The following is a 26,217-nucleotide window of genomic DNA, read 5'->3' on the forward strand; positions in this document are numbered from 1 at the left end:
GTTCCTTCCCCTTTAATAGGATTGGAGTCTGAAGGGATTAGAGAAGGGTGTGGACTAACTCTTGGCTCCGCCCCACCCGGCCCCACCCTAAAACATTCTCCTGTGTTGGAGCTCCACGATCACGCCCCAGCCCTTCCAATTGTCCTGTGGGTCCGCTGCCCCATTAGACTCCCCCCACCTCAGTTACAGCCCTTCGGGGTCCCGCGCTCCACGTCCTTCACGTCCACATCCGAGGAGTGGGTGTGCCCGCCCCGGCCTAGCCCACTCGCCTCGGGACTCCATTTCCCAGCGACCCCAACTCGCTCAAACCCGTGCCCCATCAGCTGACCGAGTCGCCTGACTGGACTGGCACTCCCCGGCCCAGGGCTGGGGCCCCGGGTCACACCCACTACCCTCCCGAGTCCGGCGGCGAATGTCTCCTGTCTGCACGTGCGGAAGGAACCTTCGTCCCCAGCTGTGAAAGGGGTCAGCCCCGCTGCCTTCGCCTCTCCGAGCCCTGGTTCTCATCCCCCTCTTTAGTCTCTATCAGACCTTTCGTTTGTCTCGCCAGGGATTTCGAGCGGGCTCTGTGGTGCTGGGAGAGCCGAGGCAAAATGTCCCCGGAATCCAAAAAGCTGTTCAACATCGTTATTTTAGGCGTTGCCTTTATGTTTATGTTCACTGCCTTTCAAACTTGTGGAAATGTGGCGGTGAGTGGTGATCTATTTTCATCTTCAAATTCTACCTGCTGGTCATGAGTTCAGTAAGGGTTGATGCACATGGAATTTTAACGATTCTAAGTCACACTCTACATGCTCACTCTGTCACTTCCCATCTCCCTCTTTTCTTTTTTCTCCTGTTGGTTATTAGACTTGATTTTATGTGTCAGACACACTGTTTATTCCTCCTTAAATGTGGATGTTTAATCATTGCTCCCTCTTTTTCTCTTTGATTTTGTACTAGAGCAGGTATGAGAGTTTGCCCCAGTTATTTTACTTTTTGACCATAGTGACGGGGGACACAGTTTCAGGGTTCATCCCCGTCAATAGCATGTACATTATTGGCGCTTGGAAGAACAAGGAAATGAAACTCTCAACCCATAGTTTTAGTCAATTTAGTCAACAACTTTGTGTTAACAATATTCCTTCTAATATTGTGCTCCCCTCCAATATTATACACTTGTGTAGTAGAATTGTGAATTCTTTCGTGTTATTTCTATAAGTTTAAAGGAAAGTTTCTGGCAGAGGGAACTTGGTGTAGTCATTTAGTAATCCTTTTATTTTTCACAGCAAACTGTTATTAGAAGCCTAAACAGCACAGATTTTCATGGCAGTGGATATACCAGGTATAGTATACTAGTTTTGCTTGTTTAACTGGACTTTGTCAAAATCACATTAAATGATATTTAAAGCACTGGACAATAGAATCAGTAATTCTTAGTTCTGAATCCTAACCCAGCCACTTATTAGCTGTATGACTATTGGCAAATTATTTAACCTTACTAAATTTCCATATCCTCATGTACTAATACTTGCAGGGTGATTGTGATGAAAAACCCAAACCTCAAAGTGTTTCGTATATTATCACTATCATCTTTATTTTTACCTTCCCATTTTAAAAGCTGATTAAGGTTACAGATTGTAGCCTTAGTTCATCTTATTTTTTTTTTTTTTAATCCATCAGTGTCATTTTTAAAAATCACATATAATTAGTACCCAATCCTAAGTGGAAGGGAATTTGCATGTTATCTTTCTGGAATATTAATGAAATATTTATCTGCTTTCCCTATTTTGTATAATAGTAATATGTATCTTGGGGTAGCTAGTAGAGCATTGTCCTAGGATTCAGTAAAGTATAGGTTGAAATCTTGCCTCTTACTTGTACTAGTTGTATGACCTTAAGAAAGTCCCTTCACTTCTCAGTGCCTAATAACTTTGTAAGACTAGAAGTTTAGTTAAGGGAGCTGGGTTCCTGATAGAGTTTCCTGTTGCCAATGAAATCATAAGTCTAGGACAAAAGAAGTAATATTGCTTATTGCCTTTCATAAAAAGAAGCCTCCAAGTGTTGTGTGTGTGTGTGAGTGTGTGTGTGTGTGTGTGTGTGTGTGTGTACACATTTCTTTTGTAAAATGTTTCAGTGATGGGATTATCTCTTTAAAGCTAGAAGGAAACTCTTTAGATTTCTACCCTTCTCCTGTTAACATTTAAGGAAACTGAGATCCAAAGAGTTTTAATTCTTTTGCCAAAGTCACTTTTTACAAATGGAGTAACTTAAGGTGCAAAGACTTGTTCATTTCATAAGTAAGTCATATTTGAACAAAGAAATACAATTAATTTTTTTTTTAACCTGGAAGAAAGAACAAAAGCAGTACAGTTTTCCTATTTGTATATGTGCACTTGCTTGAATGCCAGCAGTTCAGTTTCTTTCAGTTTTATTTTGTTGTTTACCTTCTCCTAGGTTTGACCTGTATTGTGTTAAGTAATGAGAAGTAGCATTTCCTGGTGGTTAGAGATCCAGGCCATCAAGCCAAGAATATCTGAATTTTAAGTCTTGCCTCTGATACATACTGATTTTATGACTATGGGCAAAATCACTTTCAGGCAAGATAATAAGAAAGTCATAACCTATATTGGTAAAAATTCCCTCTCTTGCAAAGAAATCAGAGTTTCAGTCTCTGTACCTATATCATGTTAACTAATAAATATGCAGTAGTCTGAAGTGATTGACAATATACATATAGTGCTTTATTCCAGTTAATTTTGAAATTCTAACTTGATTAACATTATTTATGATAATATTTCTTAATTTTAAAACTAAAAGATAATTTATTTTGGCTTTGTAAACTTAAGTTTCAGCCCTAAATCTGAGTTTTTAAATTAAGCATAAATCATATTCTAGTGAATTTTCTTAATAGCCAAAGCAATCTATTCATTATTAATTGATAAAATTTTACCTAAATATTATCACTGATAAGCAAATTGCAGTTGTGGCAAGTGAAATTCACTTTCAAGTAACTGGGGTTGATGTCCATGGTTAATGTTTAAAGATTTTAATCAAATTATTAGAAAAATTTTAGACAGAATGGTACCAAGGTATGTAACATGATTTTTTTAACAAAGGAAAATTATAACCAACTATTCTAGTTTTAGATAATACCTTTTTGACAAAATATTTTGTATATATACCAGTGAACTCCAGTGGTGTAGATTAATACTGGATGATGGTCTTTTTTTATAAGGATTTTTTAGTTAATAATATGTTAGTTAACATCACATGTTTTTTAATAGTACGTTTTTATTGAAAAATATATCCTTTTTTTTAAAGAAAGTGATTCAGAACTTCTTAGATGGTATTTCACAGTGTTTTTCCTTGCTTAATCTCAAATTTTTTTTCATGTAGCATGGCAATTATTTATGGAGTATTTTCTGCTTCAAACTTGATTACGCCTTCAGTTGTAGCCATAGTGGGACCTCAACTATCTATGTTTGCTAGTGGTTTATTTTATAGGTAAGTAGCATTATAGTACATCATTTATTTCATCAGAATGCCATTAGCATCTTATAAAAACTTAGTAAAAGCTCCATTATTTTCTAACCTAGCATCATTCTAGGGAGCATTCCATCAGTTTGACTATTTTGTACTTTGGGATACATTCTAGATGTTAATGTAATTAAGATTTCAGGAAATCTCCTCTTTTTCAAGAATCCTGTCGTGTTCATTAATTTTTAATTTTAAAAATTACTTTGCATAAAAATATTTAAGAGCAATGAGCTTACAATTAACAACCCAGACTGATGAATTTGAGTTTGGTGAAAATTCGGAAAAGAAAATTTAGCTCCAAATTCTTATTTAAAGCAACAAAATTTTATTGTGTTAAAGTACAGTTCAAGCTGATGTATACATCTTGTTCATTTATTAAAATGTTATATAAGAGAAAGGAAAATTAAAATAAGGATATTTGTATTTTTGTGTTACTGGAAATAAGTTGATAAAACAGCTTTATTTGTGATATTGGAACTCTTAAGAGTTGAACAAAACTTCCATTGAATTAGTTTAGTTTGTTTTTAATTGGCCAAAGGTAGATGACTGCTTAGTGACTGAACCTTTCTACCTGAAAGTAGGACTATAACTTCTCTTTATTCTGTCAATCCACTTCATATGAGGCCATGTCATCCAACATCTATCTTATAAAATAACAGCAGCTTTAATAGAAATGAATAAATAAAATGTTTTCCTTTTGAAAACTGGAAACATTTTAGAACTTAAATTTTAGATTGATACTTGGAAGCATTATTGGCATATTTTATGTATTATTTGAAGATAACTTGACCTGTTATGTTTTAGCATATACATTGCCGTTTTTATCCAGCCTTTCACATGGTCCTTCTACACAGCATCTGTTTTCATTGGAATTGCAGCTGCTGGTAAGCATGGCTAATGTCTTCCTGCTCTGCATTCTTCTGGGGCTTATCAATGGGTATCATTTGTTTGTAAATTAAGTTACTTAATTTTTTATTATTATTACTATTATTGTTAACTTGGGTTTGCCTTTTAGTACTTTGGACAGCACAAGGAAATTGCCTTACAATAAATTCAGATGAAAATACTATTGGAAGAAACAGTGGAATTTTCTGGGCACTCTTGCAGTCCAGGTAGAATTCTTACTTGAAATCTTTTTTCTTTGATTAATTCACTTCACCTAATTAATTCTTTTATCATTCAGTACTTTTCAGACCTTCCACATCAGTTGATTTTATTAAGTTTTCAAATATATGTAACATTATACTCAAGATTATAGAATGAGTTAAAACTAAAGCCTATATCACCAATAATTCATTCATAAGTGCAATCACAAAGAAGAAAATAACAAACCTGGCATGGTCATTATTTTCATAGGACTTTTCCTTTGTTTTGGTAATTCATATGACTATAAATATAAATGTTTATGTTGAGTCAGCTGCTATATATTAAGCACCTACTAGATACCTACTAAGCACTAAGGAAATAAAGAAAAGCAAAAATAGTTCCTGCCCTCAAGTAGCTTGCAGTCTAATGGGAAGGAGACCACATGTAAACAATTATGTGCAAACAAGATGTACACAAAATAAATTGAGGATAGATTGAGGGAAGGATTAAGGAGGCCTAGGAAAAACTTCGTGAAAGAAGTAAGAGTTTGTTTGAAGCTTGGTCAGGGAAGCCAGAAAATAGAGAAGAGAAAGGAGAGAATTTCAAGCATGGGAGAAAATCATTAAAAATACCTAGTGTGGAGATTGAGTAAGGAACAGCAATGAGGCTAGTATCACTGGATTAAAGAATATGTAGTGAGAAGTAAAATATAAAAAGATGAAATAGCAGAAAGGAACCAGGTGGTAAAAGGTTTTAAAAGCCAAATGGTATTTAACATTTGATCCTGGAAACAATAGGGAGCTAACATGATCAGGCTTATGCTCTCATTGCTGAATAGAAGATGGACTGAAGAAGGGAGACACTTGGAAATGGGGAGATCAACAGGAAAACTTGCAGTAGTCTAGAAGTGATGTGATGAGAGCATGGATCAGGATTAGTATTATAGGAGATTATGGGGGGATAGAATTTGGGGGACAGAAATTGTTGAGTCCAGTATGACATCTGCATTTAGAGTCTAAGTAACTGGGAAGATGTGGTTCTATTATAAATTTAAAATGAATCTGTAATTTCCAGACAATACCAAATGAAATACAAGTTTAAAATAAGAGAAGAATAATTTCTTCATTAGAGTCTTTTTTCAGGGGCAGCTAGGTGTTGCAGTGGTTAGAGCACCAGCCTTGAAGTCAGGAGAACCTGAGTTCAAATCCGATCTTAGACACTTAACACTTCCTAACTGTGTGACCCTGGACAAGTCATTTAATCCCAATTGCCTCAGCAAAAAAAAAAAAAAGATTCTTTTTTCCAAGCCATTTTGTTAGAGAGTTCTAGTAAATCATATGATTCAAAATGAGTACTTTTCTTTGAAAGGCTACTGTGAATCAAGTTACTGTCACATGACAGATAGCACATTATTTCAGATCTCAGTTGCAAATTAAATTTTTCCAAGCATAGAATGAAAGGGGGGGAGGGTCATCATTTTTCATAATTATTATTCTAGAGCTAGAAGAAAGAGTTGAGGAAAAGTATATATGCCCTTTTTTTGCTTAGAAATAACTGGATTCCCTTTTTTAAAATCTCTAATAGTATTTTAAATATATCCTTCTTACCTTTTTTTTCCTTTCCAGCTTGTTCTTTGGAAATCTTTACATTTATCTTGCTTGGCAAGGAAAAACTCAAATATCAGGTTTGTATTATTTACTTTGTTTTTAAGACTCCAGTGACATCTATTATTTGTATTATTTTGGGCACTGCTATAATAAAAACTTGAGCTTCTAGATTCTCATTTTCATATTTTGAGATTTTAGCAACCTTAAACCAACAGCTTATTTCATTTTCCCTATAGAATGGATTACCACTCTTTAAATAGTATTAAGGACTTTAAAGTCATTTAAGAAGTTTTGTTGTAGATTGAAAATTATGAAAGAAATACTTGATACTTAAACAAGAAAATCTTGTACTTTGACTATTTTTTACATTGCTCTGTAATGACAAAATATGATTTTTGTTAGGATTACAAAGGTGCAAACTCCTTTCAAAGGCCTGAACCAAAGGTGTGAATTCTGAGCTAGAGAATTGTTTAGACAACCTGAGTTCTCACCTTGTAATCCTAACAATTTTCTTTTTCTATGCTTATTCCTTTGGCTTGTTACCACATCTGAAACAAAGATAGGAATGGAATTGACATTTTATCTCTTATCCAAAGTTCATCAGGTTTTATTGATGCATTTAACAAGTATTTTGATAATTAAACACTTTTAGCTATTGTTAGCCTCTGTGGAAAAAATACAGATTTAAGGATTATTTATGTAATTAACACTGCCTATCTTTTTTTCTTCAGAGAATGACCGAAGAACGGTTTTTATTGCTCTGACGGTGATTAGCCTTGTGGGAACAGTTCTTTTCTTTCTCATTAGGAAACCAGACCCTGATAATGTATTGGGAGATGATGAGTCCTCTGATAATGAGAGTCTGGAAGTCAACATGTAAGAACTTTGGAAATTAACCTGTTTTTTTCCCTTTCAAAGTTTGGGCTCATGTAGTCCTGGGATCACCAACTTCTTTATCCTTGTCTATCATCCCAAAAACTAGACCAGTCCCAATAGTTGGGAAAAAAAAAAGAAAAAGAAAAAATTTTTAAAAGGAAGAAGAAAAGGGTAGAATGGAAATAGAAGAGAAAATATTATATAAAAGAGTTAGGTTCTGATCTTATCTTCACTACTTAGGCAAATCTCTATAGTAAATTCTCCAGTAATTTCCTTAAGTAATCTGAAGTATTCCTAAATCTGTGATTTCTGCCCATAGTGATCTGAGTGAACTCAGATTAGGAAGTTTAATACCTATTTCTATACATTGACTTTAGAGAATTCCTTAAGTGAGCATGGTTTTTGTAGCTTTCAAGGAAGAAATCTTGGTGATAATCTGTTCAGCCAATCCTTCCTTTTACATATGCTTAAATCAAGATTGTATAGTCATGGGCAAATTTTTTGAATGTAGAGGAGGTATAATTTTTTTTTTTTTTTTTTACTTCATAGTGCTGTGGTCAATTATTAGTCACATGAATGAATAACCATTTTTTTCTATGTTCTTCTATCCTTAATTAGATAAAACTTTGAAAAATATCAATTTATGGAATGTGGTTTATAGATTAAGAATATCTTTTCCTTAACTGGGATTTTATTAGTTGGAGTTAGTATTTTTTTGGAGTTCATGGTAGTAACATAGCCAAAGAATGAATCATATCTGCCTTCATGACAGTTACAGTTTTATTGTTGAGAATGAGAAGGGAGGTTTTCCTATTTATTACATTACTTTGCCTTTTTAATTAGCATAAAGGAAACAAAATATGAGAGTAAAAAGACCACTCACTGGCTTTGGAGTAACAAGACCTGGGTCAAATCTTGGCTTTGACACTTTTTGTGAATGTAAGCAAGTCACTTGGCCCCTCTGGGCTAGAGTTGATTTATCTGTAAAATGAAAGCTTGAACTTAAAAAAAGTTAAAAAAAAATTATACCTCCTCTACATTCAAAAAATTTAAGAGTTAGAGTACATACTAAGGAGAGTTTTAACTTTAAAGATTAGTTTGACATTCCTACAGAAAATTACTAACTACTTAACTAATCTGGTCTTTGATTTAGTACCCACCCTGAAGTTCTGATCTTTTAGGCTTAAAAACAGAAACAAAGCAATATTGATCTTTTAATGTACTATTTTTCAAATTAATTGGATCCTAATTACCAATTACCTCCTGTTATTCCATTTATCAAGGAATTGCATGAATTCCCTTGAGATTCCCTTTATCTCTATCATACCAACTGGAATTCTAGTTATATGTTTTGTTTTGTTTTGTTTTTTCAGCTTGCTAAAGTAGACTTTATTGGTATAGTGGTAAAAGGGATCTATCTATTTTTCCCCTTTTCATTAAAGAATGAAGAATTTTACTCTACACAGAAATGTTGCATTAATAAAAATAAATTTTGTTTACAAGATAGTGAGAAAAATAATGCTTTCACAAATATTTTCATGAATTGAAAATACTGCCTTGTTATAAATTATATTTGACTATGATCTAAGTGAAAATCAACAGAAAGATAACTTTGTGTGAATTATATTTATTCAGAAGATTGAAGACCTTAATTTATGGATCATGATAAATATTTGACTAAAACAGAAATATAAGCCTTCATGATAAAACAAGCAACATTCCTTGCCACTTAATACTTAGAATCTGTAATTGTTTAAATACTGTATTAAAGCATAATGGTATTTTCTTTTTTTTCTTCTTGAAGACTGAAAAGAAATTTTTTTTTTTATTCAACCAGGTCTATCCAGAATGACATGACAAAGGCAGTAGATGCATTTAGTGAGTATTTTGCATTTTTGGAGGGGATGGATTGATTGTGGTGATTTCTTTGGCCTTTTGGTTTAGATTAAGTGAGTGGATTAGTAAATGATATTGTAAAGGAATTTCTGAGAAGGAGTGAACTGTATAGTAAAAAGTTAATAAACATTTATTAAGTGCATACTATATGCTAAGTACTGGGCTATGTGACAGGATGTAAAGAAAGGAAAGAGTCTGTTCTCAATTACTCAGTTTAATGTAAGAAACAATAGGCAAACAAATGTGTACAAACAGGATATCCTGAAGGTATAAGAAAATGACAGAGAGCATCACAGTTATGGGAGGCAAGCAAGGAAAATGTCCAGAGTCAGAAGACAGGGTCAACCTATTTCCTCATGTATAAAATGAGACTTTAAGGTTATTTGATGTCATTGTTATCCATACTGCCATCAGTAGTGGTTGAAATCACCTCTGACTGCTAATAAAAATTCTCTTGAATTGTATCACCAAAAAATTTATTACCTAGTAATTAAACTTTAAGTGGACCTTTTTGAATTTAACTAGGCTGGATCTCCAAACCTGAAAACTTTCTAACTTATTAAAAGACTTGGAAGATACTCCTGACAAGTCCTCCAAGATAAGTCAAGTCCTCCATATCAGTTAGGCATTGGAAAATAATTTTTGTGAAAGTTTGTGAGGAACAAATAAGTTGATATGTGTAAAATATTTCTGGAATGTTATACATCTCTCTGTTCAGTGTATGCCATTAACACTGTTTGTGATCAGTTCAACCAAATATACACAGATCTCAGTCAACTTATAAGAGTGCCTGAACAGGAAGTTCAAATAACATTGATAATTATTTTTGAAAAGAAATGTGTTTTATAAATATTACTAAATTGTAGTGAGTGAAATTGATTATGTTCTCAGAAAGTGTAATTGATTTAACATTCATTAGTCTTTTCTGTTTATTCAAAAGGCCATTCATTTATTGTTAGGTTCTTACTAAGTGCAAAGTTGGTACTTAACAATTCTCTAGTTCACACCTTTGGTTGAGGCCTTTTAGGGGAGTTTACACCTTTGAACTTCTGAGGAGGAGTTTACATTAAGTAGATTACACCTTTAAAAGGAGTTCTGAAAAGGAGTTTACACAACCTTTAAAAGGAGCAAGTTCATTGGTTGAAGTATTTTCTCACAAGCCCCGTTGAATTCTCACTACAATCTCTGCTAGGATAAAAAAGGAGGGCAGGAGGGCAAGAAGTTAGTCAATTCTGGGACAGAGTTCGGTTGGCAGTCTGCAAGGGCAACTTAGAGATGACAGGACCTTTACAATTTGAAGCATAACTTAGAGACAACAGGACCTTTACAATTTGGCGCCCACAATGTGGGGCAAAGACTTTTGCTTATCCTGACAAGGACAAGATATATTCATTCTTTGCCAGGGAAAGATTCTGACTTAGAAGAAGTATTCTTCCTTACAAACCAAACTGAAGCTAAATTACCTATTAGTCTTTTGAATAGAGCTATGTTTTGAAAAAAAATATTACTAATCTATTTCATATCTATGTTATGTAGATTATTGTAATAAGCTTCATTAAAATTGGAATATAGCAATATGGCTTCATTTATTTTATCCCAAAGTAAACATTTTTCACAGAAGAATTTCTCCAGTACAAATGTTTATGGGAACTTGGAATATTAAATATCAGATCTTTCCCCACAAATCACTGTTGAAAATATTCTATGTCATATAAATCAGATTTATACTAGGAGTTTTTTGGATGGGATTTTGAAATATGTACTATGTCGTGCTATTTTCCTTTTCCTCATTTCTAGAATTTTGGTAGTTGACTATATGGTAAATTAGGCCAGGTTACTAATATGGTAGGATATGAGGGATAATGAAAGGTTCTACAAAGATTCCTAACTGGCATTCTTAAATACCTCAACATTTCTAATTTTAACTTTTTTTCTTATTCCATCACACATTTGAGGCTATATCAAAAGTACAAAAAACATTTTTTAAAAGGTAACCACAATAATAAGCTGGTATGCAGACCAAAAAAGTTTAAGAGTTGATAAATTTACAATCTATTTTTGACCTAAGCCTGGTCCATAAATTGTCTGAAATTTCCTTTGGCATGATTCTAGTATTCCAGTGCACTGAATAGGGTAGAATAAGATAGAATGAATTCCTTAATTTGGCCAGCCTTTAATATTATAACTATAATTTATTCCAGTTAAAGAAAACTAATATAAGTGATATCTTCTAACATCTCTGTTATTTGTAGAAAAATCTCTTAAATTGTTTGTCACCAAAGAAATCCTGTTCCTCAGTGTTACAACTGCCTATACAGGTAAGCAATTAATGAGAGATGGTAAATAACTGATGGTTTTAAGGCAGCATTGTGGCATTATAGAGATAGCAGTCAGAAATAAACCCTTATGCTCTGAGATGGGATAAATGTAATAATTCATTGTATAATGAGATATGCAAAGAATATCATAAGAGGAATCTGACAACAGTCCCTTTTAAAAAATTGTATGTTAATTTAACAACATGATGGTTATTTTTCCTTCTTGACCCCCAAAGGTTTAAAAAAACACCTTGCCTTAAGAGAAATAAGAAACAAAATAAGAACTTTCAGTCTTACAATGTTGTAATCTTGGAGAAAATCCTGTTTTTACCAGTTTAAGTATGAAATTATTTCTTATTTGACCAATAGAAAATTGTGTTTAGTTTAAAACATTGTATTGTACCTCCAAACTAAAATACTTAGATTATTTTTCTTATCATTTTCCTTACTAAGAAATATTCCTTTACAATTAAGTCGAAAAATTTATCAGTCATTTATAGTAATTATAGCAAAGCTACATACCCTGCTCATCTCCAAAAGAAAGCTAAGAAGTTAGTCTTAGTAATATTTTTATGCATTGAAATTTTATTTTATCTTCAGGTTCATATAGATGTCATATTTTATGGTTCGTGCTTTCCATTACATATGTAGCACATCAGAATTGTAGATTAAGTGGAAAAAACATTCCTTAGATGGGAATTAATAGTTTAATTTAAATATTATTTCTTTTAACCATCTTTAAGCAGTCTGTTTTTAAGTGCCTACTATGAGTCAATCACTGTACTAGGTGCTAGAGATATGGCAAATAACAGTCCCTTTTCAAGCAACTTCTAATTTGCTCTGAGAATTATAAGATTTTTGGAGTTCATATATGTCTTTTTAATTGATGCTTTTAGACATAGACAATACATACATGATGGAAGAGTAATTTTGATACTATAATTAATTTAAGAATTTTTTTCTAAAGGTCTGGAATTAACATTCTTCTCTGGTGTATATGGAACCTGTATTGGTGCTGTAAATCAGTTTGGCACAGAAGAAAAAGGCCTTATTGGACTTTCTGGCATTTTCATTGGCATTGGAGAAATTTTAGGTTAGAAATAATTTTCTCTTATCTCTCCAGTTGGTGAGATTTGTTGTAGGACTTTTGAATGATTCTCTATTTTTCATATCTTTCAGTTTCTCTTATTTCCTTGCACTTCACACTTCTGATTATTTCCATTCATCTTAGAATAAATAAATCAAACTTGCCATCTAGGGAAGGGGTTGGAGGGAAGAGGGGAGAAAAAAATTTGGAGTACAAGGTTTTGCAAGGAAGAATGTTGAAAACTATGTATATATTTTGAAAATAAAAAGCTTTTTAAAAAAAGAATAAATAAATCAAGCAACTTAGACCACATCAAAAATAAAATCATCAGTATTAAAAATATATATATATATATAACATTTTCCCAAAATTTAATCTCAAATTAATCTCAAAAAAAAAGGGTTTTTTGTTTTTGTTTTTGTTTTTTAATATTACCTATCTACAGGAACTATTGATTTTAATATTTGTGTTTAGTGGTATAGTATGGTTCCCTCAAACTATTTTACATTTAGATATAAAAGTCTGATTGGTAATCTTGTAATGAAAAACTTGCCTTATTGTTAACTGACAAATCTGATATTTCTTGATTAAAGTCTTAAAGCCAACTAAGAGAAAGCATATTATGGTAGAAACAGCATTAGATTTGATTCAAGAGGACCAGAATTTGAGTCTAATCCATGCTGCTTCCTATATCTGAATGCCATTGGGCAGATCACTTAAGTGTGTAAATCTCAGCTTCATTCTCTAAAATAACAGGGAGTGACTAGAACGAAGAACAAATTTAACTCTTAGATCCCATGCTCTTAACTAGTTTTATAATAAATGAACAGCTTTTCTTATTTAATACTATTGACTTTTGCATAAGGAGACCTTTTTTTTTCCATTTAATAATATCACGAATTTCAAATTCCTCCCATTTTTGTATTTGAAATCTTCTGGTATTGTTTCCATATAATAAAGATTCATGTTCAGTTCATATTAAATTAAAGCATTTTCCTCATAGCTTATTATTATAGGTATGCAAAGACTATATTTACATTTTATATTTGAGAAAACAAATTAAGGCTCAGAAAGGTCCCTTTCTTGTGATTACACACAAAGAAATATCTTAAAACACAGCTAGGTAGTGAAGTAGAGAGATCACTAGAGTCAAAGAATCTGAGTTTCAATCTGACCTCAGATACTTGCTAGCTTTGTAATCCTGAGCAAGTCATTTAAGCAATGTCTGCCTCAATTTCCTCAAATGTAAAAATGGGAATAATAATGTACCCACCTCTTAGAGCTCTTATGAGATAATACATAGTAGATGATTAATGGATACACAACTCCTTCCCTTCTGTCCCCCCCAAAAAGAGATAAGGTGAAATTTAAGTTCATCCATCCTGAATGTCAGTCCACTGGTCTCAGTAATCTCTATATTTTAACTCTATAAGTTTATAGAGTTTTTAAAGGATAAGTGTAAGTTAGACTATTCCTGTCCCTGACAAGCTCACAGTTTCATAGGGAAGACAAGCATATGAAGTGGTAAATTATTTTTAATAGAACAAAGTAATGTAAAAATGAGTAGAAAACAAGTGACATATATTAGACTAGCAGTCAAGAATTTGAGGCTCTAGTCCTAAACTGTTTGTCTTTGGTCATCTCATTAATATCTCCAGACTTTAATTTCATTCTTTTTTGAAAGAGGGAAATAGAGACTGAGACTGTCAAAACATAATATAGTAGAAGAGAGTAGGAATATTTGGAATCTGAGGAATTGAGATCAAATCCCTTTGCTAGTATGTAATTTTGAGCATGTTTTTCCTTCACCCCATTCCCTTCCGTTCAATTTTCTCATCTGTAAAATATTGACATTGGGTGTAGTAATCTCTTTGTTTCTTCCTAGCTCTATTCTGTGCTCTTTTGATCTCTAAAATCCCTTCTAGATTTAAAATTACCTAATAACTGAACACTAATTATACCTAAGAAGCATATTTATTTGAAGCATATTTATTTTAATCTGATTTACTTAAGATGTATTGATTTTAAAATAAAAATTAGCTAAAATGGATTGTAAAGTTCTACTTTATTTTTATCTAAAAAAGCTTTAATTCTGAAGTTAAACATCAAAAAAGAGCATTTTGAGGAACATATGAGAACACAAAATAGGATTTTTATTAAATCATGAATCTCCATTTCATACTACTTATTTTTTTCAAAAAGTATATAATTTACATGTTTTCAAAACTTTCCTGCTTTCACTTCTTTTTGTTTTGTGCATTTCTTTCTTTTTTGTGTTAATTTACTTTTATTTTTGCATAAGTATGTTTTTAATTAATCTGTCATTTCCACTAACTTCCTCTTCCATTAAGTAAATAAAAAATAAATCACTCAATATATTTCTATATAGTCATATAAAATAATCGGTACCTAAAAACTCTGCATTTTAAGCTCATCATCTCTTTGGGATGTCATATTTTAGTTAAATTTTTTAAGTCAAAGTTTTATCAGAATTCTAAAATTTTTTGAAGATGTTTTTTCTCTATAAAAATTATCATTATATAAAATATGTTTATTCTGTTTCTGTTTATTTTGCTGTATAGCGAATCATAAAAGTCTTTTCTTTTTGGGGGAGTGATATTAGCATAGTATTGTGGATCATTTTCTTTTTTTCTTTGGGATATTAGCGTAGTATTGTAGGTCAAAGGCAGAGATGTGCTGAAAACATTTAATGATGTATTTTCCAGAAAAGAATGTGTGTACAACACACTTTAAAATTTATTCTACATTATTTCATTTTCTCCTTCACTTTCTGAAGTTTAAATAAAAATAAATAATAATAAACATAGACAATAATAGACAATAAAAAAATCCAGTAAACTAAGCCCTGAATTTTTAGTGATTGTTCATTTCAAAAGTGTGTATATATATATATATTTTTATGGTTTAGTAAATTTCTGGACATAGTTACAAAATGAGCTCCAGAATGACTGGATCATTTCACAGCTCCACCAACAATAATACACAAGAATACTTATTTTCCCATAGTCTTCCTAATATTTATTCTTTTCCTCTTTTTTATCTTTAACCAATCTGATAATAAATGTGCATTATTTGAATTTTCTAAGTAGTATTTAGAATATTTTTCATTGATATTTGATAATTAAATTTATTTCTTCCTTTCAAAATGCTTGTTTATATTCTTTGATAATTTCTCTTTGGGGGAATGGCTCTTAATCCTATAAATTTGAATCACTTCTTTTCAGGGACTCTTTTTAGAACATCTAGAAGAGACTATTAAAGACCTGAAAAGAGAGTTGAAGAAAAATGGGCAAAGGAAAGAGAAGCTATGCTAGAGAGTAACAACGTCCTGAAATTTGAATTGGAAAAGATAAAGAATTCACAGGAAGTGCAGGGAAAGAAAATTTGTGAATTGGAAAAGGTTAAAAAATCTCAGGAAAGTAGGATCTATGAATTGGAAAAGATAAAGAATTCCCAAGAAAATAGGATTGGTGAATTGGAAAAAGAAAATAACTCACTAAAAAAAAAAAAAATTTAGTGAAATGGAAAAAAATTCTATAGAGTAAAATAACTCATTTAAAAACTCAATTGGACATATACAAAAAGAAATTAAAAAAGCAAATGAAGAAAATAACTCATTAAAAATCAGGACTGAACAAATAGAAATGAATGATTCATTGAGACTACCCACTTCAAAACTGAAAGGAAAAAATAAAGGAAAACAAATAATAAGCTTAGTCAATCAAAATTAATCTATACTTTGGCCATAGCTCATTCTATACTTTGTTTCTATCACCTCTTTTTTTGGTAGAAAGTAAATAAGCTTTATTACATGTCCTCTGGAGACATGGTTAACATTAATCAGTCTTTCAAAATTATTTAAAATAATTTAAAATTTTAAATTTAAAATGCTGACCTTGTATAAAATTGAATTCCTAGTTCTGCTCACCTCACTGTGTTCCAGTCCAACTAGCTAGGATTCTTTGAAAAAAAAATTTTTTTCATCTTTTCTTGCAGTACAATAAGTATTCCATTCCATTTATATTTATTCATTCCCCTAGTTGTCTTAGAGGCAAGCCAAATAGTTCACTTAGATTTTCAATCTTTGCTTTTCTGTTTTTTTGTTTTTGTTTTTGTTTTTCTTTTCCCTCCTCTCTTAAAGATCAGGAAGTTTGGGAGGTTTTTAAATGACTATTTCCTTCTTAATAAGATCTTTCTTCTCAACCCTTTCCCTGGTTTCCCTGTTAACTGATTTGTCTATATTGCATGTGTGTGGGGGGAAGGAGGAAAAAGGGTATGTGTATGTGTATAAACCCTCTATTTCAGATAAGAGTTAAGATTCATCTGATATCCATTCCTCCAAGCCCTTCCTCTATATTTGTATAATCTTCTTATATAGTACAGATAGAGAACTAACAGGCTCCACCTTCTTCTTCCCCTTTTCTGTATCGCTCTAGTTCTTTTGTCTTTGTTTCTTTTTCTTCCCATAGAAGCAATTCATCCCCAAGACCTCTGTTTTTCTTCTTTATCTCCTACAATATTCTTTGAAAATTTTAAGGTTCTGATGGAACACATTTTTCTTCTTCCTTATTAGAATATTAACAGTTGCTCAAATAATCTTACATTTCTAGGTTTCTTTTGACACTTGTACTTGCATTTCAAAGTTCCTATTCAGTTTTAGTCTTTTTCATCAGAAATTCTTTAAAATCCTCTATTTCATTAAGGATCTATTTCTAGCCCCACAGTATTATCTTTACAGTAAGCTGTAATTGATTGTATGCCTATATTTTTCACCTTTTGGAATATTGTATTCTAAGTCCTTTCTAGTAGAAGCTTCCAGGTCTTATATGATCCTGACTATGGTTTTTTTGTTTGAATTTCATCTTTCTTGATATAGGAGTTTATGGGGTTTATCTCTGCTTCTCCTGGAATTTTCTCTTTTGGAATGCCTTTTAGCAAATGATCAGTTGATTTTTTTCTCTCTATCTTACCTTCTGGTACCCTACCTTCTGGTTGTAGTAGATTTTGAACAGTTTTCATTTATTATTTCTAGAAATAATGTCCAGGATTTTTTTTTCTAATCATGGTTTTTCAAGAAGTCCAGTGATTCTTAAATTATTTCTCCTTGAACAATCTAGGTCATTTGCTTTTAATATCAAATATCATATAATTTCTTAACCTTCAAATTTTTTACTTTCATGCTTTTATTTCATGTGTTAATCTTTTCCTCCATTTAACATATTCAATTAGTATTTACAAAAAATCCTTTTTTTTCTTTACTTCTGTCTCTAGGTATATTATATGTACATATACATAAAAACATATCCACACATACATAGGTTTTAAATACTGGTCTGTGGTTTCTTTGATTTACTGGTCTCTCTCTAGCTTTATTTCCCGAATAAAAGCTTTGTGCCAGCATCAGACATCACTGCATGCTGTGCTTTTGCATGAGAATCTGTCATCTCACCTTGAGTCTTCTGGGTTCTGACCTCTACTTTTTGTAATTAGACCTCCACTTTGAGGTTCAGAAGGATGGACGACTTCAGGCCCTCTATGGCATATTATGACAGTGTTAGATACCTTAGAATACATGAGCATGGGCATGTCCAGAGACTGCTGGGTTATGTCACTAATTGTTCCGTGTTGCTATTAGCCTGAATTTTCAAGATGTATACTCTGGGGCCTTCCACTACACTGAGATTTTCTTGGAGGAGCTTTCTGCTCTATGTCTCAGGTTACCTCTGAGTTAACCTGTAAGCCTGACTTGATCACAACGAACCTGATGATTTCCTCATATGGACCTCATCATTCTATTTGCCATTAGCACAATATCATCATATATCATGCTGTATATCACATGTACATGTATGTCATATGTCATGTTAAAACAGTATACAGACTCAAAAATGAGGTTCATAGTCACTTTCAGGAGTTTGGTCTAATTATCCAAACAGGAAAATCCAATTATTTGAAGGCTATTTGTTATTCAGATTATGATGTGCAATTGAACAAATAATCTATAGACTTTATCTGTGTGTGTGTGTGTGTATATGTGTGTATCTGATGCCAAAAACTGATGAGTTGAACCAAGAACTGAAGGATTAGGCATTGAGAAATGACAGGATTCTTTTAGTGATCTCAAGTTTCTTGAGAAACCATCTATTTTTTTCTTCATCTTTAGTATTCTCCTGGTATAGGTCTATGAGTCATGAAATGTTATAGTTTGTGAAGAATTGAAATTTAGGATCACCTAAGCATTAAGAACAGGTATGATCTAATTGTAGGGCATTACAAAACAAGAATTATGAAAAATGATGAAAAGTAGTTAAAGAAATGTATGAGAAAAAACAACAGTGATTGGTTATGTGTCAGTCCTGTGTATAGTGCCTTTGTGATGTGAAGAAAAGCTAAAGTTCCCAGAATGTTGAATGGATCCTTTGTGGCAGATTTATTTATAAGAATTCATGATAAATAATCAGCCTCACTGGAGGCAATTCCCCACATCAGCATTTCCAGTCCATTTAAGTATTGAGCATTTGGAACCAAAAAACAAAGTCATTACTTTATACTTCTTGAACATATAAGAGTCCTATATTATCACCCTTGGTCTCTCTTGGAAACAAGCCCAAGTTGTTTGGAAATATGTTAAACTTAACCTATTTCTGCTTGAGTTATATAAAGCAGTTTCTTCTATCACCTAGTTTTTGGAGTCCATGGTAATAATATGTAATATATAAAGTATTGAATGACATTCTTCATGTAGCATTATATAAAGAAATAGCAACTTTTGTTGTTAATAATAGTGCTTTATGGTGTTTTCATATCCACTTTTTCATTTTCAGCTCACAACATGTCTGTAATGTAGGGTTATCACTCCCATTTATAAAAGAGAAAACTATTTTTTAAATAGAGATAAATGACTTGCCCAACATCATACCTCTAAATAAGTATGTTGAAGCCAGGTCTAAAACTTAGATCTTGAAAATGCTTGAGGATCTTGACAATTCATGTATTAGTTGAATTGGAACAAATCACTTAACCTAGAGAATCTCAACTTTTATGTGGGGCGGAGGGTAAAGAAAGGATAATTAAGTGCATTTTCTCTTTCACTGAGATTTAACAAGGATTATTTTTGGATAATATGTCTAAAAATGCTTTTAAAAACCCATATAATAATTAAAATATATGAAGTGATAGTATTTATAGTTAAAGTGGGGTTTCAAGGAGATATTAGGAAGGAAAAGGAGTCAGGAGGTTGATTTAGGATTGTATGATTCATAAACCATTTCATTGAGACTAGAATAAAAAATTAATACAGAATTTGGCTAAGTAGTTAACCCTTGTTCATGTTTGTTGTGATCTGTAGTTAGAGAATAGTGATTCATACGTGAGTTGTACTAGAAAATAGCATAATACAGGGCTTCTTAATTTTTTTTTTTTATGGACCTTTTTGATAGTCAAGTATATGGATCCCTTCAGAGAATAATATTTTATGTTCTACAAAATAAAATACATAGGATTACAAGGGAAAATAATTATTACAAATAAAGATGTAACTTTTTTTTTTTCCCATTCAAGTCCAAGGAACTCTTTGACAGCTTATTTAAGAGAAAGAGCATTAAACTAGAAGTCAAGAATGTAAGCAAGGATTTTTATTCTATGTATAGACTGATCTAGGTGGCATCTGAAATTCTTTTCATTCTGAAACACAAAATCTGTATTAGTCCCAGTTCTGTTATTCACTGTTTGATAGTAGGCAAAACATTGGACTTCATTTCCTCCTCTGTAAAGATAAGGTACTTTCCAGCCCCCAAATACTGTCTCTCTGGTCCTATCCAGCTCTAAAATATGATGACCCAATAAACTGTGATGTTTGTCCTCATTGGTGAGAGTCTGCCTATAAATACTTAATTACATTCAGATTATGGACAGGTAAGCTTAATGCCTTTTCCTCTCCAAAATACTGTTAACATTTTTTTGGTTTTGTTTTTGCTGAGGCAATTGGGGTTAAGTGATTTGCTCAGGGTCCCACAGCTAGGAAATGTTAGATGTCTGAGGTCACATTTGAACTCAGGTACTCTTGACTTCAGTATTGGTAATACTGTTAACATTTTGATTATTATTATAATTGTCCATGTAATGAAGCGTTGAATTTCTTGACTTGGAATAAACAATAATAAATGTTTCTTTACTTTGTAGGTGGAAGTCTCTTTGGCTTATTAAGCAAGAATAATCGTTTTGGCAGAAATCCAGTTGTGCTGTTGGGCATTTTTGTGCATTTTGTAGCTTTTTATTTAATTTTTCTTAACATTCCCAGTGATGCTCCAGTTGCTCCTCTTGAAGGAACTGATAGCAATGCTTATATCAGTTCGAGGTACAGTAACTATTTTGCCTGTAACTCTCTCAATAATGAACTTAGGGGAAGGATAAAATGACACATATAACTAAGCAAGTTACCTTGAAAATCTATTCTACTTAAAGGCAGGTGTGAAATATCTCATGGTGGAGTTGGAGCTTGAAAATTGGAATCTGCAGAAAATCCTCCAAAATTATTTCTTCAAAATGTTGATTTTGACTTCCTCTTTTACTTTAACCAAAAGTTAAAAAAAAGCTAAATGAAAAAAGAATAGTGAGCTATAAATTAATAACAATAGTTGACATCTACATGGTGCTTTACTACTTTTGAAATACTAAGTATAGGTTATTTCATTTGATTATTAGAATAAGCCTTCAAGACACTGCAGACCTTATAATTCTCCTTTTATACAGACAAGATAACTGTGGCTAAGATGTTGTGACTTGACTATTATCACTAAGCTAATAGATATTAGTTGAGGCTTTAACTCAAGTCTTGTGGTATCAAATCCAGACTTCTGTCATCTATATCATAACTACCCTTCTCAATAAATTTTGGAATTATTGAAAGTTGATTTTTTAGGTCTTCAGGAGATTCTCCTTTCAATGGAAAAGTCTTTTTAACATTTTGGTGTATAGGTCATATGGTAATATCAGCCTTCAAATGCCAATTGACAAAAGATATGGAAGCCTTCCCTGAAAAATAGAAATTATTCTTAAATGGGTCACGATAAGAAAAAAAGCATAACATAATAGATAAAGGACTGTTCTTAACAGGAGGATTAAAGTCCTGCCTGTGACACATATTTGCTGCATAATTGCTGACAAGTCAATTAATAACTTCATTGCTTCAGAAAACTCTCTAAGACTATAAATTAAAAATTCATCGCTGATTTGGATCTACCTTCCTCACTTTTCTCCCCATCCCACAAAAAAAAAAAAAAGGCATCATGTCTCCTAAATTCTTATAGCAATTGTTTACCAGAGTTTGAAAACAAGTTAATATAGAATTTTTTTTTCCAATTTTGTAATTTTTCTTTTATCTTTTTAGGCATTTTGTTTTCCACTCACATTTGTGTGTAGTACTTATATTTTAATGCTTTTATTTTTTTCTTAGATGCCTCTAGTAAACACTAAAATGCTTAGGTAAAATTATTCTTTCATTTTTTCATTCAGCAAAGAAATTGCTCTGTTCTGCAGCTTTCTGTTGGGTCTTGGAGACAGCTGCTTTAATACCCAATTAATTAGCATTTTGGGCTTCCTTTATTCAGAAGATAGTGCACCTGCCTTTGCAATCTTTAAATTTGTTCAGGTAATGTCATGCTTCTTAAAATATGTTTAAGATGGCAGCCTGTTTGCTGCATACTTGTGTTGGTGGGTTGCGTATTATAAAAGTGGGTATTTTTTTTTAACTGTCAAGATTATCCTTTCAAAGAATGTGTGAATATAAGTAGGAGGTAACTAGTATAGCTTCATGGTCTCATTTCTCAGTGTGTGTATGTGTATGTTTGAATAAACAGACATATATCTACTAACATAGATGTTTATGTATAAAAATCTTTCCTCTGAAGATATATTTTCATACTTGTCTTCCAGAGTTTATAAGGAAAGCTTTCTCTTTGTTGCTATAAACCATTTTTCCAGAGAATGGTATTTATCATACTACATGTGCTGTGTTGTACCTCTTTTTTTAATATCCAAAATGTAATTTTAACTTTGAGGGTCATAATTTATATGAATATTAGTGGAGCTAAACAAAAACATGTCATGTTGGGTAAATAACCCTTTAATGTCTGTCAGATTGTCAAAATGTATATCATTTAGGTAGGAAAGAAAATGGAATCATTTATTTAAATTGTAGTAAATATTAATATCACCTGTGTTTATTTTTTCTCTGCTCTTTCAGTCCATCTGTGCAGCAGTGGCATTTTTCTACAGCAACTACCTTCTACTTCATTGGCAACTTCTGATCATGGTGATATTTGGCTTTTTTGGAACTCTTTCCTTCTTTACAGTGGAACGGGAAGCTGCTGATTTTGTAGGTCGAAGCTCAGAGTACAGAAGCATTTGATCTCATGTTTGAAGCATTTTTGTTTAAAATAACTTGACAAAGTGAGAAGAAATTCAGTGTTGCAGAAGTTTGGATAAAGGAGCCACTGTAAAATTAAACAGCATAATAGATGGCATCAACGAATGTGGAAAAAAAGATTCTCGGCCAAAGTTGGTCAAGTTTACAGACATAGGATATTTTAAGTATGAAATAACAAACATTCCGATATGATTCTATTTCACTCTCTTAAATGTATTATAAACTATTAATATTCCTCCCCTATTCTTATTTGAAGATCCATCTTAGCTATTGAATATGTATCTTTTAAAGATTCCTGCTGTGCATGGAGTATGTTTTATTATTATACAGTGTAATGTTCTCTTCTCTAAAGTGTAATGTTCTCTGGGAGCAGGTTTCTTAGGGAGCTTCTGGAGGCAGCCTTTGTTTCAGTTCAGTTCAGTAATCCCAAATGGAGCCAGGAGTTAAAGTCCATATCCTTTATTTTCTCCTTCAAGTCTTGTCTCCTTCCTTGGGCGCAGTTAGCTTTAATATAGGCCTGTCTCTCTCCTTGGTTCCCAAGAGTTCTTGTCCAAATGTCTCAGCCAGCACAAAGGTGGAAGTTGGAACGAATCTTGACTCTGCCTCTGAGAGTGTGATTGTGAGTTTCTGTGGGCTTGTGAATCTCCCAGAAGTCAATCCAGTTGTGAATCTCCCTAAGTCCCCCTAGCCCTGAGAGCTTCTTGCTTATATGTTCCACACTGAGTATACACCAATCATTTTATCCCTAGGAAACCATTATTTGTTGTAGGATTAAATCAATGCTAAACTGGATTAACCAGTGTCTCCTCAATTCCACTTAGTACTTTGTTTCAAATTCTGGCCCATAACATCTCCTTGTAGGATTAAATCAATCATACTGAACCATGCTAAAGTAGATAATTGTCTCTATTCATTTCAGTGACTTAGCACCTTGTAAGAATCCTAACAATACAGTGTTGAAAAAATAGCTGTAACACATGACTATATGTATATAAAAATTAAATTTACAGTTTTAGGAGCAGGCTCAAATGGAAATCTCAGCTTCCAAAAAATGTTTATACTTTAACTTCTAATAAAACGTTGCTCATTAATACCTCTTTCAAATTACAGTTTATAGTAGAAACTGAGTTTTAAAAGTCAAAGGAAAGTTATTACAAAGTTATAGATTATAAGAACACTTTAAAATGTTAGGTTAAGTGATAATATGAACAAAATCATAGCAGTTTTATTAGAATCTTGCCTATAATTTTCTTGGAAAATGGTATATAAAATGTCTACTATATGTTAGTAATATTTGCATTGTAGTTCTGAATTGCCATGGTCAATGAGGAAAAAAAAAAATCTTACTCAAAATTTTTTTTTATTTTCTTCAATTAAAATGACAGGGATGTCTGTAGATCTTTGAGAGAGAAATTTAAATATTGAGGGAAGTGCTCAAATGGAAATCTTGATTAACCCCTTGTATTTGTTTTAAAATGGAATATTTAATGTTCAGATTGAGAATTTTTATTATAAAGTTGATTGCCACAGGCAGGGAGGTAGAAGGGGGGGGGAGGACCTACCTTCATTTGATTAGGATTTAAAATTCAGCAAATATTTTAAATCATTTTCTGTTTAAGGCATTACTAAACACTAAAATCAGGAAAATTGATTTAAAAGTATTGAATTATCCTTCTTTTGGCCATATTAATAAGGCCATAAAAGTCTTTGTGCCCTCTTGTTGGCTTAGGTAAAGTACAATTAAAAAACATAAATGATATTAATAATTATGAAGTACAGTTTCAGAGGTAGCATAAAACTGAACCGTGTCTTTTTTTTTACCTAAGTTTTAAAGTTGTTTATGGTTAAGATGAAAAATGCCTCCAATATATTCCTTCAAACTAAGTATCCCAGATCTTTGTCCTTTTGTTTTCAACAATTCTTTACAGCTATAGAATCAAAATGCTGAGTAGCTTCTGAGAATTGCAATTTTGGGGAATATAATTCAAACATCATTATTATTGATAGTTGTATTGTCAATAAGGGAATAAAAGAGTGTTTAACTGAATTTTTTGAAACTTGAATTTTCCCTGACTGCTACTGATGTATATTGTTCTGAATAACTCACTTTAAATTTTGTATTCTGCTTTCATATGTATAAATGGGGATAGTGACCTTAAAGATTTGCACAATGGATCTTTAGATGGGAGGTGGGGAGTATTATTTCAGTTGAATATGGAATATGGTTAATAAAATATTGAAAAAGTTTTGCACTGTGTAGCTTTATGGAATCAATCATATTACAATTTCATTCAGAGATGCAGAGGAATTGATTTGATCTTCCTATAATATTTTGTGAATGACTTCATTTTAAAGTTTCAGATTTAACATGTGCACATTAAAATTTTTATTGACATATTGGGTGTCTTTCTTTGTAATATTCTTTCTAAAATGTAATGTTCTCTCTGGGAGCAGCCTTCATTTCAGAATCACCACATGAGTAGACAGGGGTAAAAGTCCAAATCCTTTATTGCCTCCTTCAAAGTCTTGTCTCCTTCACTTGGGGCTTGGCTAGTTTTCTGGAGGCCTATGTCCTTAGTTCCTAGAGCTTGAGCTCCCACCTGCCTTCTCTGGCTTCTGAATCTCCCCGATTCTCAAGGGTTTGTGCTTCAGCCTCCAGCCACAACGAAGGTGGAAGATGGAATGAATCTGTCTCAGTCTCTGAGAGCTTCTAGTGCACTTGTCCTTTTCTGGCCCTGAGAGCTTCTTGAGTATAAATCAATCATTATATCACTAGGAAACCATTATTTGTTGTAGGATTAAATCAATGCTAAACTAGATTTAACCATTGTCTCCTCAATTCCACTTAGTACCTTGTTTTAAGTTCTGGCCCATAATATCTTCTTGCAGGATTAAGTCAATCATATTGAACCATGCTAAATTAGATAACTATTGTCTCTCAATTCCACTGATTTAGTACCTTGTAAGAATCCTTTGTTTCAAGTTCAGAGTTCTGGCCCATAACATTTCTTTAGAGCAGGGTTTCTTAAACTTTTTGCACTCACAACCCCTTTTTGCCCCTAAAATTTTTACACTACTCCATCTCACATCTGAGCTGAGATTTTTTCCGGCAGCATTTCATGCATATATAGTGCAAAGTGCACATGTGTGTTCAGAACCAAAGCTGCAGTGAAGTTGCAAATGCACGACAGACAAGTACTACCAGAAACAACACAAATTCATCACACATTTGATTTTTGAATTAATTTTTGGTTGTATTTATAAATCTTTTACGATTGCCAAATTGTTACATAAATCCTTATAGGGTTGTACCGTACAGTTTAAGAAGCTTTGTTTTATAGATAGAATACTAAATACACAAAAATATAGGAAATTTTTAGC

General features: G+C 32.4%; 1 protein-coding gene across 1 annotated transcript; it reads left to right on the top strand.

Annotated features, from left to right (window-relative positions):
- Positions 1-91: 91 nt before the first annotated feature.
- On the top strand, positions 92-25,084 carry MFSD11 (major facilitator superfamily domain containing 11). The gene is made up of 13 exons (XM_074260209.1): positions 92-689; positions 1,269-1,324; positions 3,379-3,486; positions 4,324-4,403; positions 4,535-4,631; positions 6,231-6,289; positions 6,944-7,088; positions 8,926-8,966; positions 11,237-11,302; positions 12,270-12,395; positions 20,592-20,766; positions 21,924-22,059; positions 22,654-25,084. The coding sequence occupies exons 1-13, from the start codon at positions 594-596 to the stop codon at positions 22,816-22,818; spliced, it is 1,350 nt and encodes a 449-aa protein (XP_074116310.1). The 5' UTR covers positions 92-593; the 3' UTR covers positions 22,819-25,084.
- The last annotated feature ends 1,133 nt before the right edge of the window (positions 25,085-26,217 follow it).

Source organism: Sminthopsis crassicaudata, chromosome 4 (assembly GCF_048593235.1).
Source record: "Sminthopsis crassicaudata isolate SCR6 chromosome 4, ASM4859323v1, whole genome shotgun sequence".
NCBI lineage: Eukaryota > Metazoa > Chordata > Mammalia > Dasyuromorphia > Dasyuridae > Sminthopsis > Sminthopsis crassicaudata.